The 20,766-nt window shown below is 40.7% G+C and overlaps 1 protein-coding gene across 1 annotated transcript in view; it reads left to right on the forward strand.

The window, feature by feature from the left end:
* The window catches only part of BPTF (bromodomain PHD finger transcription factor), a 923,754-nt gene that overhangs the window by 420,037 nt on the left and 482,951 nt on the right, over window positions 1-20,766 (forward strand). The window contains exons 11-12 of the mRNA XM_053721515.1: window positions 15,627-15,759; window positions 15,997-16,167. Of these exons, the coding sequence (XP_053577490.1) occupies window positions 15,627-15,759; window positions 15,997-16,167 (304 nt within the window). The remainder of the gene's footprint in view (window positions 1-15,626; window positions 15,760-15,996; window positions 16,168-20,766) is intronic.

Raw genomic sequence — 20,766 nt, forward strand, 5'->3', positions numbered from 1 at the left:
GTTCTAGATCAGGCTGCAAGAGAATCTCTTCCGTGGCGGTTGTCTCAGGATCTTCTCTCCCAGGGACCTGTTTTCGCAGGCCTTCCTGGGTGATTGTGACCACGGATGCCAGTCTGCTGGGTTGGGGAGCTGTCTGGGGTTCGTTAAAAGCTCAGGGTCTGTGGACTCCAGAGGAATCAGGTCTTCCTATAAATGTCTTAGAGCTGAGAGCAATTTTCAATGCTCTTCTGACCTGGGCTCAGTTGGCTTCAGCCCAGTTTATTAGATTCCAGTCGGACAATATAACGTCTGTAGCTTACATCAATCATCAGGGAGGAACTCAGAGTTCCTTGGCAATGAAGGAAGTAGCCAGGATTATTCAGTGGGCGGAAGGCTCACAATTGTTGTCTGTCTGCGATCCACATTCCAGGGGTGGACAATTAGGAAGCAAATTTTCTGAGCAGACAGTCTTTTCATCCGGGGGAGTGGGAAATTCATCCGGAGGTGTTTTCAGTTTGATTTTCAAGTGAGGTCAACCGGAGTTGGATCTTATGGCATCTCGTCACAATGCCAAGCTTCCGAAGTATGGTTCGAGGTAAAGGGATCCTCAAGCTGTTCTAATAGATGCTCTGGCAGTTCCCTAGAAGTTCAGCCTGGCATATGTGTTTCCTCAGTTTGCCCTTCTTCCTCGGGTCATTGCTCGGATCAAGCAAGAGAGGGTATCAGTAATTCTTATTGTGCCGGCTTGGCCTAGCAAGATCTTGTATGCAGATCTGTTGGAAATATCATCGTCTCCAACCTGGAGTCTTCCTTTACGGAAGGACCTTTTACTTCAGGGTCCCTCCTCTCATCCAAATCTCGTTTCTTTGAAGCTGACTGCTTGTAGATTGAACGCTTGATTCTTTCTAAGCGTGGTTTTTCCGAGTCGGTTGTTGAGACTGATTCAGGCGCGTAAGCCTGTGACTAGAAAGATTTATTACAAGATATGGCGTAAATATCTGTATTGGTGTGAATCTAAGGGCTACTCTTGGAGTAGAGTTAGGATTCCTAGAATTTTGTCTTTTCTCCAGGAGGGTCTGGAGAAAAGTTTGTCTGCTAGTACCCTGAAGGGTCAAATTTCTTTTGTTACATAAATGCCTGGTGGATGTGGCAGATGTTCAGTCTTTTTGTCAGGCCTTGGTTAGAATTCGGCCTATGTTTAAGTTTGCGACTCCTCCTTGGAGTCTTAATTTAGTTCTCAGAGTTCAACAGGCTCTGTTTGAACCTATGCATTCTTTGGATGTTAACCTTGAAGGTTTTGTTTTTGGTTGCAATTTCTTCGGCTTAAAGAGTTTCTGAGCTTTCTGCATAGCAATCTTAGTCTCCTTTTCTTATTTTTCATTCTGACAAGGTAGTACTTCATACACACAGAGAGAAATGCACTCACAGGAATGAACAACCAGCTCAATACCATTGTTAGCCTGTTCTATGGCGATTTACCACCTGGGTGCAACTTCTTTTAGCCCAGCAATGCTTTTCACAGAGTAGAACTTTCCTGTAGTATATCAGTCTGATCCCGCCTATTACGGTCAGTCCAGCACCGAAATACCAGGCAATTCCTCTCTGAACAAGGAACAAAGCAACCCCAGACGATAGTTTCGGCCTTCATTGGGCCTCGTCAGTAAGGTGCGGCAGTATTCCTCTAAGCACACTGAGCAAGGAGTCCACGTCTGGTTTCCCCTTTTTCCCATAGGGAGACTAAATACACACAGAGAGAAATGCACTCACAGGAATGAACAACCAGCTCAATACCATTGTTAGCCTGTTCTATGGCGATTTACCACCTGGGTGCAACTTCTTTTATTACATGTCCCTTTTGGAATTGGAATTAGAGTCCAGCAGAGTGAATTTGGGAGTTATAAGTACACATGTAGGTTTCAGACCACCTTCTGTCTTCTATCCCACTAAACATAGGGGTAATGTTTTGGAGTTTTTCCATAAGAAGATAGAGGCGGATCTGAATAACCTACATGATAGTTTGAATACCTCTTCGAGGTTTCAAAACTTGTCTTTATCACAAAAGAAAGCTCTCAAGTCCCTGCAGGTAAATTCCAACATTGTTATTAAACAAGCGGACAAGGGTGGGAATGTGGTAGTGCTTAACAGAGGTGATTACATTGAGGAGGCTTATCGCCAGCTCAATGATACTAATGTTTACATGAAATTGGGAAAAAATCCTACCTTTGATTACCAGAGACTTGTGTACGACATATTGGATGATGGGAGAGAAGCGGGATTTTTTGATAGTGACACACAAGATTATCTCTATGTAAAAGATCCTATTGTCCCGATTTTTCACCACCTTCCAAAAGTGCACAAGTCTCTGGAATCTATTAAGGGTAGGCCCATTGTTTCGGGCATTGGCTCTCTCTTGGAGAGATTATCAGCCTGGATCGACAGCATCCTTCAGCCCTTAGTTCAACTTATCCCAAGCTTTCTAAAAGATACCAAACATCTCTTGAATCTCTTGGATAAGGAAGTCTGGTCTCAGGATTACACATGGCTAACTGTGGATGTAGTGGGGCTGTACTCAGCCATTCCACACAGTTTAGGTTTACAATCCGTAAGATTTTTCCTAGACAGATTTAGTAATTATTCAACAGATTTCAAGAACTATGTAATGGATGTGATAGAGTTTTTACTCAATCACAATTATTTTCTGTTTGAAAATGAGTTTTTCCTCCAGAAACGTGGAACAGCTATGGGGGCGAAATTCGCCCCCTCCTATGCCAACCTGTTTATGGGTTGGTGGGAGCTGTTCCACGTTTATGGACAGGAAAACTCTTTTCGTCAATGTATCAGATTTTACAGGCGTTACATTGACGACCTGCTCTTTATCTGGGAAGGTACATTACAGGAAGCAGATGAGTTTGTTGCATCCCTCAATGTTAACAGATGCGGTTTAAGTTTCACATATACATGTGACTGTACCAAGATTTCTTATCTTGATCTAACATTGATAGGTGATGTTTGTAGCAATACCATCTCTACTGAACTGTACTCCAAACCCATTAAGTCCAATGCTTTGCTGCATGCAAAGAGTTTGCACCCCAAAAGCACTGGATTTGGTATGATAAAGGGTGAAATGATCAGGTTAAAACGTAACTGCTCCAATAATGAAACTTTTCTGTCAGAAAGTATCACGTTAACACAGAAATTTCTTGAACGTGGGTATACAATGCCAGTGATAGATAAAGCTCTAACACAGGTACAAGCTTTGGATAGGTCTTCTCTACTAAAGGACAGATTCAAATCTAGGCCAAATAGCCAAGCTAAACAAGAAGAAAAGATTATCTTCAGTACTTGGTACAGTAGACAATATGATCAGATAATCAAGATTATTAAACAGAACCTGCCTATGCTTATGGGAGACGTTTCTTTAAACCCTATTATTAAAAGGGGTTTTCGCTTCGTCTCAAGACGCAATCAAACTTTGGGAAATTGTTTGTCACCTAGCATGATCCGTACTCAGACCAAGCAAGGCAACTGGCTGGCGACCCATGGTCACTTCAAATGTGGGAAAACCAACTGTAAAGCTTGTGGTCATGCTGAGGTCTCTAAACAATTCCAATCTTGCGTCACCCAAAGAATTTACAATTTGGAACATTTTTCAAATTGTAGGAACAAATATGTTGTTTACTTAGTCAGATGTCACTCATGTAATCTTCAGTATGTGGGCATGACTACAAGGGAAGCTCGTGAAAGGATCAGAGAACATCTTAATGATATCTCTAATATCTCTCCATGTTCAGCACTGGCAGAGCACTTTATAGTCAAACATGACTGCAAAGTGAACACATTCAAGTGGCTTGTGATAGAACAAATTCGTCGCCCCCAAAGGGGGGGAAATCTGGATGAGATCCTCTCCAAGAGAGAAGCGTTTTGGATTTTTGTTCTGAGAACAAGAGTACCATTCGGCTTCAACATTGATTCAGACATCATAAATGTCTGGAAATAGGAACTTAAACTTACCTTGGTAGTACAGACTTAGCATCAATACAATTTTAGAGCTGGGCTTATGGAACCACTCATCAGAGTGGATATCCTGGTAGGAAGAATTATAAGGTACCCACGTTATCCCGTCCCTTAGTACTGTGCACTCAGTTTATCCTGGCGCTATGGACACCATAGGAGATAATTCTGTGTCTTTAAGTGACTTACTTTATTATCATCACTTTCTCTCCGGGGAAGGTCGGTGATAAGAGTGGGGTTCCCTATAATAGGGGTTATTAGGGGCTTAAACGTATTAAAACCTCTTTATAAGTTCAATACTATAGTACATATAATATATGTTCCAGACCAATCACTGCTGAGAAACACTCGCTATGAGAATCTATGGCTTTTTGCAGTTCTCTCAATGTGGTATAAAACTTAAGATTCAGTGATCAAGTTTTATGGTTAAGAAGGGTTTTGACTTGGCAAGGGGATGATGGTTCAAGTGACAACTTATACAGTTTAAAATGTCCTTAAATATTTTGTGACATAATATGTTAATAGTCCAGGAAACCTTCCCCCTAGTCAAGTTCTATTTTTCTTCTTTTCTCTTCTTTTGTGCTCACTATTATAGTTTTACACATTGAGAGCCTGCAATCAACATAACAAAAATTAAATAAAATTTAAATAAAAATTAAATAAAAATAAAATTAATTAATATTAATTAAATATAACATTTGATAATAAAATTTAATTTTACATGTCTGAGCGGTGTTTTAGCAGGCACGTCTGTACACACATTTTTTAGTGGCTATTACTATCATTGTATTGCTTATTATTATTATTCTTTGTATATAAGTAAACTTTTTTGCTTTATTATATTTTATATTTTGTTTTTTTGCTTTATTATATTTTATATTTTATGTTTTATGTTTTAGATTTTGCCCCTAGTTTTTGCTTTTGTTTTTGTTTTTGTATCATTACTATTTCTTCCCTTTTTTTCTTTCCTTGCACATAAGCTTTTATTGATGATAATCTGTCTGTTTACAACATGCATTTTTTGTAACATGCATTTTTCCAGGGGTTAAAATTTCAAGAGGGTGTTCTCTCAGCTTTAATTAACTGATTGTTCTGTGTACCGATCAACCAATCAGAAATACCCTTAGGGTATATACATGCTTAGCAGAGTATAATGTACAGGTCACAGATGAAGGCGTGAGCCGAAACGCGTCTGACCACTTAGTCTACATGTAGTTATTTTATGTTCTATTATTTTACTTTCTATGTTGCTCACAATAAAGGTGCTTTGGATTTCAACTTTCGCTTGAGACCCGCTTTCTTTGTATGTATGCAACTTCTTTTAGCCCAGCAATGCTTTTCACAGAGTAGAACTTTCCTGTAGTATATCAGTCTGATCCCGCCTATTACGGTCAGTCCAGCACCGAAATACCAGGCAATTCCTCTCTGAACAAGGAACAAAGCAACCCCAGACGATCGTTTCGGCCTTCATTGGCAGGATCAGACTGATATACTTCAGGAAAGTTTTCTTCTGTGAAAAGCACACTGGTCTAAAAGAGGCTGCTTCCGGGTGGTAAATCGCCATAGAATAAGCCACTGAGCTGTTGTTCGTTCCTGGTAGAGCGCTTCTCTCTTTGTATGCAAATTATTATGACCCTGGGGAAGTCTCCCTATGGGTGATGGGGGAAACCAGACGTGGACTCCTTGCCCAGTGTGCTTAGAGGAATGTGGCTGCACCTCACTGACGAGGCCCATAGGAGGCCGAAACGATCGTCTGGGGTTGTCATGTTCCTTGTTCAGAGGAGAATTGCCTGGTATTTCGGGGCTGGACTGACCTTAATTGGCAGGATCAGACTGATAAACTTCAGGAAAGTTTTCTTCTGTGAAAAGCACACTGGTCTAAAAGAGGCTGCTTCCGGGTGGTAAATCGCCATAGAACAAGCCACTGAGCTGTTGTTCGTTCCTGGTAGAACGCTTCTCTCTTTGTATGCAAATTATTATGACCCTGGGGAAGTCTCCCTATGGGTGATGGGGGAAACCAGACGTGGACTCCTTGCCCAGTGTTCTTAGAGGAATGTGGCTGCACCTCACTGACGAGGCCCATAGGAGGCGAAACGATCGTCTGGGGTTGTCATGTTCCTTGTTCAGAGGAGAATTGCCTGGTATTTCGGGGCTGGACTGACCTTAATTGGCAGGATCAGACTGATATACTTCAGGAAAGTTTTCTTCTGTGGAAAGCACACTGGTCTAAAAGAGGCTGCTTCCGGGTGGTAAATCGCCATAGAACAAGCCACTGAGCTGTTGTTCGTTCCTGGTAGAGCGCTTCTCTCTTTGTATGCAAGGTAGTACTTCATACTGCATTAGGTTTTCTTCCCAATGTTGTTCCTGATAAGAATAGTAATCAGGAAATTGTGGTACCTTCTTTGTACCCTTATCCTTCTTCTCATAAAGAACGTTTGTTGCACAATCTGGATGTAGTTCGTGAATTGAAATATTGTTTACAGACTAAGGATTTTTTCCAGTCTTCTTCTTTATTTGTTGTTTTTTCTGGGAAACGTAAAGGTCAGAAAGCTAGGGCTACGTCTTTCTTGTTGGTTGAGGAGTGTTATTCGCTTGGCGTATGAGACTGCTGGTCAGCGGCCGCCTGAGAAAATCATGGCTCATTCCACAAGGGCTGTTTCTTCTACTTGGGCTTTCAAAAATGGTTCTTCTGTAGCTCAGATTTGCAAGGCTGCCACTTGGTCATTTCTACACACTTTTTCTAAATTTTACAAATTTGATACTTTTGCTTCTGCTGAGGCTGTTTTTGGGAGAAAGGTTTTTCAAGCAGTGGTGCCTTCTGTTTAGGCTAACTGTCTTGACCCTCCCTTATCATCCTCTAGCTTGGGTATTGATTCCCAATAGTAATTATGATGATCCGTGGACTTACTATGTCATTAGAAAGAAAATGAAATTTATGCTTACCTAATAAATTTCTTTCTTGACACGGTGAGTCCACGGCCCACCCTGTATATTCAGACAGTTTATTTTTTCATAAACCTCAGGCACCTCTGCACCTTTAATTACTTTCCTTTCTCCTTTCCCTTTGGACGAATAACTGGGGATTGTGGGTAAGGGGAGTGGTATTTAACAGCTTTGGCTGTGGTGCTTTTTGCCTCTTGCAGGCCAGAGTGATATTCCCAATAGTAATTATGATGATCCAGGGACTCACTGTGTCAAGAAAGAGTCTATCAGGTAAACATAAATTTCATTTTTCGGTTTGAGGCAAACTCCTTGGTTCCCTCCAGCTGGGGAGCTGGACTAGGGTTTTTTCCCCCTTTATCTGTAGTTGCATTATGGCGTGCTACTCAGTCGTCTGTGCGGTTTTCTGTTTCTCAAGATACTTTTTGTTCTCTTTCGGTCTCCGACATGGTCGCGTTTGGCTGATGATGCCCTTTTTTCTGGCATCTAGTGAGGCTTTATGGAGTCTCCAGAGCTAGTTTCATCTGTCTTTTGGAAGACAGGGTTCTGGTTAGTTATCCCTCTACCTTGCTTCCTCCTTTGGGGAGTTGTTGGTCAGAGTCCCTTATAGGGGCGTGTGTATGGGATCTACTTTTGGGCGATAGTGCGCTTCGTGTCCTGTTGGCTCGGTGCTGTTGCATGTGGTTTTTACCCAGGCTTGGGACTGTCGTTTTTTCATTATGTTTTTGCTTCCTGCTTTTGGATGAAGCGGGATCTTTTTATTTATGGGCTGTGGTTCAGTCCTGGTGCCCTCAGATTGGACTGCCTCTTACCCTACCGTTCTTGGCATTCAGTGTCCTCGTAATGAATGCGGCTGTGGACTCTTTCCCATTAGGAAGAAAAACAGAAATTATGCTTACCTGATAATTTCATTTTCTTCCGTGGGAAAGAGTCCACAGCCCCCCGCCCTGTTTTTTGAGACATTTTTCATGGATAGTCTTCTGGCACCCTTTCACCTTGATATTTCTTCCACTGGTCCTTGTTCCTCGGCTGAATGAATGGGGATAGAGGAAGTGGGGGGAGTGTTTGGGCCTTTGGCTGGTGTGTCTTTGCCTCCTGGTTGCCAGGTTCTTATTTCCCACAAGTAATTAATGCGGCTGTGGACTCTTTCCCACGGAAGAAAATGAAATTATCAGGTAAGCATAATTAGTTTTTCTTCCTGTATGGAAAGAGTCCACAGCTGCATTCGGGAGTTAGTTCCTTTGTAGGGACATGGGCAGTGTGGTCTCCTTGAGCTCTGTTTAGGGTTTCTACCTGGAGCTGAGGGATGCTCCGCATCTTTCTTCTTCTGCTCCACTGATTTTTGGGGGTAATGTGGAGGCTAGCCTTTGTTCGAGTGACTTTGTCCTCGAGGTATCCCCTTGCTCTTGGTCGTAGGTGGCTGTTGTGGCTAGGGCTCTAGTGACCTTGTTTCGGTCTTTGCTTCCTTGACAATGGGTGGTCTTGTCTTCTGGTCGGGACTTGCAACTTTTTCTCGTTGTCCATTTTACTTGGACATTGTATGGTATCTCCTGAGGGTCTGGTTTTATATCAGATGGGGGATTTCAGTTTCCGGGTTCTTGTTTATTTGGGGGGCTTGCACCTCTCCTCACTCTGGCTCTTCTGGTGGATGAGTTTTTTTTCACTCAGCATTTCCCTTGTGGATCCCGTTGCGGGTTGTATGGGACTGTTAGGATCTAGAGCTGGTTCGGGGTTCCCCAGTTCCAGGAAACTTGGGCGGTTTCCTTTGGTTAGGCTAGTTGATCTGGTTCAGTAGACCAGGTGTTTCTGGGTGCCAATGCCCCCTGGGCTTGCCTTTTGCCTATGGTCGGTTTCCCTTGGTTGACTTACTGAAATATTGTGATGACTTCACTGCGCTGCAAGCAAAGGGGTTAGCTATGGAACCACTACAGCTATGGCACCTTGTCTGTGTGCTTGCCAGTTAGATCTTCAGGGGTTTCCTTTCAGGTCAGGGCGTTGGAGTTTTGTTCTCTCGGTTCAGCTTATGGCTTTGTCCTGGGGGCAGTTGCTCTGTGCTTCCGGCCCCCTTGCCGGCTCCCCTTTGTCTTGGGGGGGCTTATATACTATCGGAAGTGCGGTCCCTATCTTAGGACTTCTCCTGGCTTCAGGAGGTTAGGATAGACGGGTTAACTTATTTCGGAGAGAGGTACGCTCTCTGCGTTGTTCTGTCCCTTTGGAGAGTTGCTGGCTCCGCCTTGAGTCTGTTGGGCCTTTAGCTAGACCTTTAGGTCTAAGGCCTTCTCTACGGTCTCCATGTGGTATTTCGGGTTGGCACCCGAGCACTATTGTAATGGCTGTACTATTTTTTCCACTCGTTGTTTGAGCCTGGTTTCAGACTTGCCAATGCTTGGGCTGGCTCGGCTGGAAGTAGGTCCTGAGATCCGTGGTTCTCTTTGATCTTGGGGGCGCATTGGTCCTCATTCTGGGCTCTCCTTTTATTTTGAGACCTATGTGTAGGTCTGGCGGTTTCGGTTGCCTAAGGTGTGCCTTCTGTATGGAGGTTTAGCCCTCTACATTTTGCTAGCCGCTTCTAGCAAGCATGTCTTCTGTGTCATCCTGAGGATACCTGCGTGTTCTTGACTCAGGTGTTTACCTCATCTGGGTCTGCTACATGAAATTTTGCCAGAACTCCTCAGGGTTTCTTAGGTGCTGGTTGACTTGCTGCCTGGCAAGTGAAGGGTTGCTCTTGGAAACCAGCTACAGCTGTTTGCGCCTTGACAGAGTCCTAGCTAGCTGTTCCAATCCCTTGCAGGATGTTGGGAGAACTTTTTCTCTGTTCTACTTCCGGTTCTAATCCTTGTGGTTTCTATTTGGATTGGGCGTTGCATCCCCTTGTTGTCAGGACCTCCCTTTTAGGTCTTGTGAGCTTGGTTTGATGGGGGGGTCCTTTTATGGAGTTTGTGGTACCTTCGGTTCCCATTTGGTTCTTCTGGGCCTTATTCCATTGGGAGTTTTGGCGGGGCTTCCCTTTGCTAGTAAAGGGTGTTGGGTAGGGTACCGACTGTTGGGCGACGGTGTCTTCCGGAGGACTGTTGGCTCAGTTGAGTCTGATGTTGCGGTCTCTACCTATGTTTCCGGGCTATCTGCTGGTCAGTGTCCTTGGGGCCTTTTTCCCTTTCTGACGAAGCTTTTTTTTTATGTTGGTTAGTGGTTTTCATGCCTGGTGCCCTCAAAATGGGCTACTTAATGTACCCTCCCGGCATTCGGTGTCCTCTCTAGCTTGGGTATTGTTTTCCATTTAGGAAGAAAAACATAAATTATGCTTACCTGATGATTTTCTTTTCTTCCGATGGAAAGAGTCCACAGCTCTCCACCCGTCTTTTTTTTTTTTTGTTTTTTTATAAATTTAATTTTATTGAGATTATATAAAAAAATGGTACAGGCAAGCAGCATCTCAGTTACAAAAACAGAGGAGAAGCACAATACAATATACACATTGAGTGATACAATAAACATACAGTCAATTGCCCAGTTATACAAATGAAGGTTAACCTCAGGTTTTCAGTTAAGGATTATCCCCTGGAGCTATGCTATAAAGTCAGACACAATTATTTCCCTCTATGAAAGATAGAGGCCTCTCTTGGACCTCATGGAAAACAATTGAAATCAAAGTAGGGAATTGTTAGGGGAGAGAAATAAAATAACAAAATGGGCCACTTTTGGACCCCAAGTGATGGAGTTGGAGTCTTCCATTAGTTCTAATATAGTATGTACTATATCCTTCTATAATAGAATGAAGAGAGAGCTTTCTATAGACATCTTATAATCCTCATGAAGATATGTGAGGGCATTTTTGTCTATAGTGCTGAGTCAAGATATAGGGGGTCAACTACTATAAGGGGAGTGATTTTTGAGTTTGATCTAACATACCTCATTTTTTTTATTTTCCTTTATGTATCTAAGCTTTAACTTTACTAACGCTTGAAACATCCCCTAGAGTTTTTAAATAATTTGTAATAAAGAGCTTAGCCCAAAAATTATACAATGGCCTTTAACAGACCTCCCAAGATACATTTCTGTTATATTGGGACTTGGACTATATAGAGTAATATCAATTATCCACCAAAGTATCAAGTGGGGGAGTCATAACAACAAAATGGGAACTGCTCTATTATAAACCTTAAACTAGCTTACAATATAACAGCACAGTGAAAGTTTGAGAAAGGAGAAGCCAACATAGTAAAGTTCTATAATAGCCCCAGCTAATAGAGATGAGGAGGGACCCAGTATTATAGATAAACCTAATCCCATACAGATATAAACTTATATACAATGCAGTACAGATATTTGTCTCACGCCTTACTGGCTAAGTGACTTCAAAAGGGTAGTGAAAACATAGTACCATATCAGATCTTAAGGGAGAAGTATCAGCCTTTTCAACATCCTGGAGTTTGAATGCCTTTATCCTGCTTTATTTTCTAGGTAGCTGGCACCATCTATTGGTTATAGTTATATCAAAAACAGAATATGTTTGAATATATTTTGAGTCATCAAACTAGTATAACAAATTAGTGCCAGACCATTTTAAGTATACAATAGTACATCTATATGGATTAGACAAAAAGTAATTTAAATATTAGACCAGGCAGCATTTTAGATTTTTATCTAAGAGAACATGACTTATGTGCAGTGCATAGTGGCGTGCATCCAAAATTCTAGTTATGTTTTAAATTGCCAGGAACTTCTATAATACCCTCCTATTCCTCCCAAAACAACTTAGCAGAAAAGAATAGGCAGTATAGCTATATAAAAGCGTGTTGAACAAAGTGCAGGCAACAGTCTTCCTATTAGCCTGCTAATAAAACTTTGAAAAGCAAAGGAACAAAACCAAATAATGTCTGCCACATATTTATACCCCTATATTAAAAAGTAATAACATAACAACAGAGGGGGATAAGAATTTCTAGTCCAGTCCGTATCATATATGAAATACAAGGGTGTTGAGACTTATGCAGCTGCGTAGTTACAGTAAATAAACCTGGTAGAGCCTGAAGGTCTGTCCGCTTTACAAATCACCCTCAACCAATGCCGGATTTTTGGAGAGAGTTCCCACAGATGGGGTCTACAAGAAACTTCACACACATTTCCAGTGTAAGAGAAATTTGTTGGGAACCTCTCTTCATACTTTTCTCCTCGGTCTCAGAAGCCAAGAGCCGCGATCCAGATAGAGGAGAATCAAGCGGCATATGCGCCTTACAAATAACACTGCAGTGTCCGTGCACAAGAGATGCACCGCTCTTCATAAGACCTTGGATGCGGTGAGTGCGGCCTGCAGAAATGGATAACGCTAAGGGCCCCAGAGGGGCGTCTGTTGACAGCGGGTCTGGCAAGAGCTCCAGAATCGACCTCCGCTTATCTCCCACATTTCGAGTATGGTAAGCAGGCTGTAGGCTGGGGGTAACGCCATATACTTCTATTCTGGCATCACTCGTGGGTCTCCCCGCAATCGGCTCCTTCATGTGTGAGTCTATTGTGGATGCTCACAGTCCTGGTGAGTAATCCACTAAATCAGCCACATCCACATCGTTATTATCCGGTATGCTCGGATTACAGTTCTGTGCTGTCCCATCAGGGGCCCAAATCTGTGGCAAGGAATCAGATGGGTTCGGGAGGTGCACTCGGTTACTGGCATCTTTGTTAGATTTCCCTGGGGGATCCCCTAGAGCCATATGTCGACGTCCACTGCGCTTTACTAGCGCTCGCAGGCTATCCACTTCAGCAGACCAGGTCTGCAATATCTTCTCATGGTGTTTAGCTAACAAGCGGAACACAGCCTCAATTAACATAGCGTCACAGGGCACCATGTTTTATTTTTGTTAGTAGGTGCGTGTGTAGCTAGAAAATGCCTTGCTTCTCTCTCTCCTTTAACTTGTTGTACCAGTAAGGTAGATAATAGACATAGATGTTGTTATTGAAGTTTTCAGTGTCTACGCACTGCATACCCGGCTTACAAGGTATGGGGGGGGGGGGGGGTGTTGAGAGCCTCTTACTGAAGTGACTGCCTTAGGCCTCAACTCTCCGGATCAGTTATTAAGTGTGGTAGTCCCAATGTTGTGGTATCATTTGATTCCTCTTTGTAAGCAGAGCCTAATCATCAGGGAGAGGTAGATGGGAGATCCTCATAAACATCAATAGAAGGCAAAATATTAATGTCTCACACAGAGCAACTGATATTGCGTCCATTCAAGGAGCTGCCCAGAGTCACGCCCCCTCCACCCGTCTTTTTTTCTGTGGGCCGTCTGTTTTTTTTAATCTTCTGGCACCTTTTCACCCAGATATTTCTTCTACTGTTCCATGTTCCTCGGCAGAATGACTGGGGGATGAGGGAAGTGGGAGGAGTATTTAAGCCTTTGGCTGGGGGGTGTCTTTGCCACCTCCTGGTGGCCAGGTTCTTATTTTCCCAACAGTAATGAATGCAGCTGTGGACTCTTTCCATCGGAAGAAAAGAAAATTATCAGGTATATTTTTATGATTGATCACCTAAACTTATATAAAATGTGACATAACATTGATGTTTGAAACACATATGTTTATAGAAAATCAAACTTATGTAACCATTATGCGTGGTACTACTGTATTATTTTTCTCTATGCAAAGCCAATAAAAAATATTTGAAAAAAAATAAAAATGGTTTAGATCATGCAGTCTTTCCAATTTAAGTTTATTATCAAATTGTAAAGTATTTTTTTATTGCACACTTTGAGATACCAGCTACTACTGAGCATATGGAAGAGTGTACTGTGTATACGTAGGAGTATGTGATTGGCTGATTATGCAATTTTACAGAATTTAATGATACTTTAAAGTATTTCCAGTGGTTTGTTATATCAACTGCACAGTATTGAATGTATGGGGAATTGCTCTTTTAGGTTTATTTTTGTATTAATCCTTTTTATGTATATACCATGCTCGCAAACACTTAAAGTCAATGAGATGACAGTTTCTGTAGCTTTGGGACATTTGAATAAAAGATGTGATTAAAAAACATTGTTTCCTTGAGTAGGTCACATATTTGTAACTCCCACAATGGTCAGTAGCTCTGTGATTTAGGCTGTCGTATATCTTAAAAAAATAAATTGCGGTTTTCCTTTCCCATCAGATATTATGTGATCTCAAATAAAAGTTTATGCATATATTTGTTACTAGTGTTTTATTTGTACTTTAAAGACAAACCCAAGATTTTTAATTCATGATTCAGATAAAGTATACATTTAAACAACTTTACAATTGTCTTCTATTATCTAATTAGCTTTGTTCTTTTGGTATCCTTTGTTGAAGGAACAGCAATACACTGCTGGAGCTAGCTGAACACATCAAGTGAGCTAGTGACAAGAGGTATATACATGCAGCCCACCATTCAGCATTTAGCTCCCAAAAGTGCATTGCTGCTCCTGAGTTCTACTTGGATATACTTTTCTAACAAAGGTCATCAAGAGCAAATTAGATAATATGTTAGAAAGTTAAAATACAAAACCAAAAAGGAGAGAGTGGTGCAGTCATATACATTCAAAGATTCTAGTAGTGTGCGAACAGCCACAAAATATAAATATATATAAAAACATTAAGTAGACAAGAAACCAGTTAACTCTTAAAGGTTCAAAGTGTAGCAAGGCTGCACTGCATACATTAAGACTATATCACAACGATATTGCTGGATTTTCCATTTTACTCAATGTATTCTTTAGTATTAGGCATACGAAAAAGATAAGCCATACATCTGACAATACACATTATGTACGCATATACAACTTCAGGTACACAGTTCTGAGGGAGAAATGATTACTGGGCTCTTAGTGTGTAACATGCACCAGTAATAATAAGGTAGCAGAGTCAGTAAATAACCTGGGCACTTAGTGTTAGCAGACACACACCGGTGAGTAGAAAAACTCCACACAGGTTGTTATTAAAGAATGGGCACTTAGTTTTATCAAACACGCTTCAGTATTAATGGAACACGTTTACTTACAACATCTTCATCCTTGTGTGTAATACTGGTAGTTAGCCTACCGTGCTATATTGTGCCGACAGATACCTCAATGACTCTCTGGCTCAACCAACAAGTGGTGCCCTTTGCATACAGCACTTCCACTCTGTTAGCGGATACCTTTAGTTATTGGCCTGTGTATCCATCCATCAAGCTTCCATTAGCTGTAGCGTAAGACGGTGCATTCACAGCAGTTGCTGATGAAGCTCTATTCCAGTACCAAGTGGGAGGAGCTAAACCCGTCCATATGGAGTATGATATTGTGAACTCCCCCTGTCTTACGCTACAGCTATTGGAAGCTTGATGGATGCGTTTACAGCAGTCGCTGACAAAGCTCTATTCTAGCCCCAAGCGGGAGGAGCAAAACGAGTCCATATGGAGTATGACGTTATTGTAAATGGCCCCTGTCTTACGCTTCATCTAATGGAATGCCTAATACTAAAAAATAAATTGAGTAAAATTTAAAATCCAGCAATGTCGTTGTGATATATTCTTAATGCATGCAGTGCAGCATTGCCACACTTTGAACCTTTTAGAGTGGGTTGGTTCCTTGTCTACTTAATGCCTTTATATAAGTTAGAAAGTTGCTTAAGAAAAAGAGAGGGAAAAATGTGCATGGATTGAGCATTTCATGTAATTCACCAGAATAACTCCTGTAATGTTTTTCTTACAGTGCTGGAAGCAAAAAGGTGAAGAGTACAGGGTTACTGGATATGGAGGATGGAGCTGGATCAGTAAAACTCATGTATATAGGTTTCACCCACGCTTTCCTGGAAATACAAATGTCCATTATCGGAAAAATCTAGGTTAGTAAAATGAGTATATGGTCTACAATATATTCACTGTTCAGTTCATTTCATGAAGGCATTAACATGTATGTAAACTAATGATTTTATGCAATGGCAATATTTATTTTTTGGTCAGATATTGCCTAGATTTACCATTTGTGCATGCTTAATTTGCATGGCAATGTTTGCCCAATTTACTCGAGTATGATTCCTTCTCTTGGTGTATATATTTTCAGAATAGATTTTTTGTTGCAGAAACTTATGCAAAGGACACAACGCTAAAATTGCCTCTGAATGAACCAGAAGCTGACCCTGTGGAAACAAAAAGTATGGATCTGGTAGAACAGAAACACCATGTGAAAGAAGATAAAGATTTGGGTGTTAAAGAGGAAGACATGTCTGTTAAAAATAAAAAAACAGAAGAAGGTACTGTGTGTTTTTTCATTATGACAAAATATAATGTATGTTTTTGTGTGAGCACACTTTTAAATTAGTGAGGAACCTCATAATAGTGTTTAAAAAGATTTTTGGTCTCTTAATTACTGCAGTTTTCTCACAATAATTTGCTTCCCTTTTTAAAATGTATATACCTGTTAGAGACAGGACTAACATAAAAAAAAGTTTTGCTTTTATACTGCAATTTAAATATTATTTTTTTCCATAAGGTAGGGTGAGTTCACAACGATATTCTGTTGGAAAATACAACACCTGGCCACCAGGAGGAGGCAAAGACACCCCAGACAAAGGTTTAAGTCGCTCCCACTTCCCAATCTTAAGTCATTCTTTGCCTTTTGTTTAGCTGAACTTCCAGATGTGCAGTCCTTTGTGAAGGCTCTGACTAGGATCAGACCTGTGTTTAGATCTGTGACTCCGCCTTGGAGTGTAAATCTTGTTCTTCGTGTTTTGGAGCAGGTTCAGTTTAAGCCCATGCATTCTGTTGACATTAAACTGTTATCTTGGAAAGATTTGTTTCTATTAGCCATTGCCTCTGCTCGCAGAGTCTCTGAGATCTCGGCTTTATAGTGTGACCCACCTTACCTAGTTTTCTCCAACATAGGTGTGTCCGGTCCACGGCGTCATCCTTACTTGTGGGATATTCTCTTCCCCAACAGGAAATGGCAAAGAGCCCAGCAAAGCTGGTCACATGATCCCTCCTAGGCTCCGCCTACCCCAGTCATTCTCTTTGCCGTTGCACAGGCAACATCTCCACGGAGATGGTTAAGAGTTTTTTGGTGTTTAAATGTAGTTTTTATCCTTCAATCAAGTGTTTGTTATTTTAAAATAGTGCTGGTATGTACTATTTACTCTGAAACAGAAAAGAGATGAAGATTTCTGTTTGTAAGAGGAAGATGATTTTAGCAAACGTTACTAAAATCGATTGCTGTTTCCACACAGGACTGTTGAGATGAAGTAACTTCAGTTGGGGGAAACAGTTGGCAGACTTTTCTGCTTGAGGTATGACTGGCCACATTTCTAACAAGACTTTGTAATGCTGGAAGGCTGTCATTTCCCCTATGGGGACCGGTAAGCCATTTTCTTAGATTAAGTAAAAGAATAAAGGGCTTCATAAGGGCTTAAAAAACTGGTAGACATTTTTCTGGGCTAAAACGATTACTTTGCTAAGCATATTTGCAGATTATAACTCTTAATAGTTATCATAATCTTGGGGATTGTTTTAAAAAAAACGTCAGGCACTGTATTGGACACCTTTTTCAGATGGGGGCCTTTTCTAGTCATAGACAGAGCCTCATTTTCGCGCCACTAATGCGCAGTTGTTTTTGGAGAGCAAGGCATGCAGATGCATGTGTGAGGAGCTAAGAACCACTGAAAAAGCTTATAGAAGGCGTCATTTGGTATCGTATTCCCCTCTGGGCTTGGTTGGGTCTCAGCAAAGCAGATAGCTGGGACTGTATAGGGGTTAAATGTAAAAACGGCTCCGGTTCCGTTATTTTAAGGGTTAAAGCTTTCAAATTTGGTGTGCAATACTTTTAAGGCTTTAAGACACTGTGGTGAAATTTTGGTGAATTTTGAACAATTCCTTCATACTTTTTCACATATTCAGTAATAAAGTGTGTTCAGTTTAAAATTTAAAGTGACAGTAACGGTTTTATTTTAAAACGTTTTTTGTGCTTTGTTGACAAGTTTAAGCCTGTTTAACATGTCTGTACCATCAGATAAGCTATGTTCTATATGTATGAAAACCAAGGTTTCTCCCTGTTAGGTGTCCCCTTCAGGGGGTAAGTGTCAGTGCAGGCCAAAGCCTGGGGCCTAGTGTACCACCTGAGGCATATGTAGATTACCTGATAAGGGCCCCTTAGAATGACTCAGACCACGCAGCAGTATGATCGAAAGCCAATTCTGTTTATTGCACAGTGCAAGCCTTTCTTATAGTGACATACAGGGTTAAGGGGATGACACGCTAGGACCGCGTCATCTTACACAGTTATACAGAGCAATTTACAAGGAAAAACTGGAACATGAGTTTCTCATAACAATATTTACAGAGTCATAACAAACTACCATCTGCAGAGACAACCGAGTGTCTAAAGCCTCTTGTTTACATTATCTTATTCTATCTTACTTCTAGGCATTAGGCCAGGGTACATTGGCAAGGCCGAATAGCTAAAGAAACTCATAACATGCATATAATTCTCACTGCATAATACCCCAGTATAATAAAGTCTATTCATTACAAAATGGCTGCGAGGAACAAGATGGCTGCCATCAGGTTCATATTACCCCTAACATACCATCCTTTTATTCTAACAGAATAACATAAAAATAGACAGGCATAGAAAATTAGTAAAGCCTTATATTATGGTAACAGAACTCTATAAGAATACTAAAGAGAAAAATATTTGCATGTCGTGATATACTTTTATAGGCTAATTGTCACTGCATATAGGTACAGTCCCTCCAATACCTTCCATCTATCCTCCAGCCCTCCCAAAACTACCGGTCTACCAGTACAGAAACCCAACCAGCCCCCCATCTACCCCCAAACAACGCTGCATCTTCTATCTCTCCACCTGCATTGCTAGCACCCCCCAATATGTCCAACAGTTCCTTTTCCACAGTAAAGCATGACATAGCAACAGCACAACTGTCTCTAGGTGGCCTCTGAATACTTTAAGAACAGTCTTTGTCCATTTGAGAGCGCTGCACCTTGACACTTTGCTATAATACAGTTCTCCAACCGTTCATTTGCAGTAGGGGTGCTTATCCACGGTTCTTCCGCAGGGAGATACTGGAAATCTGATGGTTTGTTCATGGGGTAGACAAGGCAACCAGTGGATACCCATGGCAAGCAGACACTCGAGTCACAGGGAGTCTAGGAAGCAAACAGAAACAGTACAGGATGAGTACACACCGCAATACAATCACAATTATGTCCAAATAAAACGTCACTTTCATCCTATGTCATTTAAAATCAAACAAAACATTGTTGATATATAATACAACCTAAATACATTGACATTTCTCAGAGAATAATTTACAACTTCTCTATATCACTTTGAACTTCTAAAAAATAAAAGAACCTTGTGTTGCTTTATTCTGGATGGCTGCTATCTATAATGCTTATAATTCTCCAACCTAAATTCTCTCACACTCCTATATGAGGAAAGCATACAAACAGAACATCATTTAAAACTACAAGCTCTTTTAAAGGTAAACACATCTTTATGGTAAGAATTACTCTCTTTGACAAACATCAGGAATGACCAAATTCACTTTGCAGATACCATACTAATTAATAAAAGGGAAAAATACATTTGCTTTCATAAACTATAATTATGCTATTCCCTGAACAAACATTTCTCTGTATATTTACTATAAACTTCTAGCTTAGACGTGTCCTCCTTATGTTCTAAAGGGTGAAGGGTCTAAAATATTATGCTATGTTGCAGCATTTTCCTTGAACATATTTTCTTATACTCAGTGGGCCATTCAATAGGGTACAATGCTGCGAAGTTCACAGTTACATTTATCTAAAGAGTTACTATGTTAAGCACATAAACTACAATGTGCACTAATACCAATGAAGCATATGATTTCTTAGACCAAGTATGATCAATAAAAATAAAACAAATACAAGAAAATACAAAACAAGCAATATAAGGAATAGGGTTAAAACAATACTCCCCTAATTTAATTGGTTGATCCTGTAACAGCATAACAGGACTTCCATATCGAGCGGTAAGGCACAGTCCAGAGAAGGATAGTCTTTATGTCCTGAAGACACACATCAGAGGAAACAGTCATGGATTACCCAGAGTCCAGTTTTGGGGCTGGTACCAGCATGCAAAGCAAAGAATGGATCCAAAGATAGTTCAGTAACTTTTTTTTTTACTGCAGTATGGTGGTTAAAACAAGCTTGACAAAAGGTCTTTCATCTTTATCTTTTCTTTCTTTAAAGGTTTACTCGCTTTCAATCTTTAATCTTTTGAAGAGTGCACTTATGGAATTTTGCCTGTACAGAATTTACCTAAATATGGAAACTCAAAAATAATTCAGTTAGTGTGTTTCAATCTCTGAAGACAGCATACTCTCATCCTGCAAATACAAATATAGTGTTAAGAACCACATAGAAAAATAAAACATTTTAGGCATCTGAAATTAACACAATAACATTGTACGAGGAGATTCAAAACGTTGTAGGTTCACCTCCTAAAAATAATCTCCTCCATTACATAAAGATATTCATCAATACTCATCAATACTTCCCCCATGTTTGCGTGAAACATCTCATGTGACACGCAAACACAAGATAACAAGAAACTAAACGATAACTCATGCACTCCACTCATGCAGAGACAATTCTCAATAGCAAGCAAAATGAAATACACTTCACAATTCAATATGCTGTCCACAAAAGAGAAAAACATAACAAACAATGAAAACCAATCGTTCTTGTCTTACACAAAACGAAACATTAGCTGCTGACACAAATTTCAAACAACTACAATTAACTTAGAATGCAACACATATTCTGACATTTGCTGAAATGCAACACACTCAGAACAT

Source organism: Bombina bombina, chromosome 1 (assembly GCF_027579735.1).
Source record: "Bombina bombina isolate aBomBom1 chromosome 1, aBomBom1.pri, whole genome shotgun sequence".
Taxonomy (NCBI): domain Eukaryota; kingdom Metazoa; phylum Chordata; class Amphibia; order Anura; family Bombinatoridae; genus Bombina; species Bombina bombina.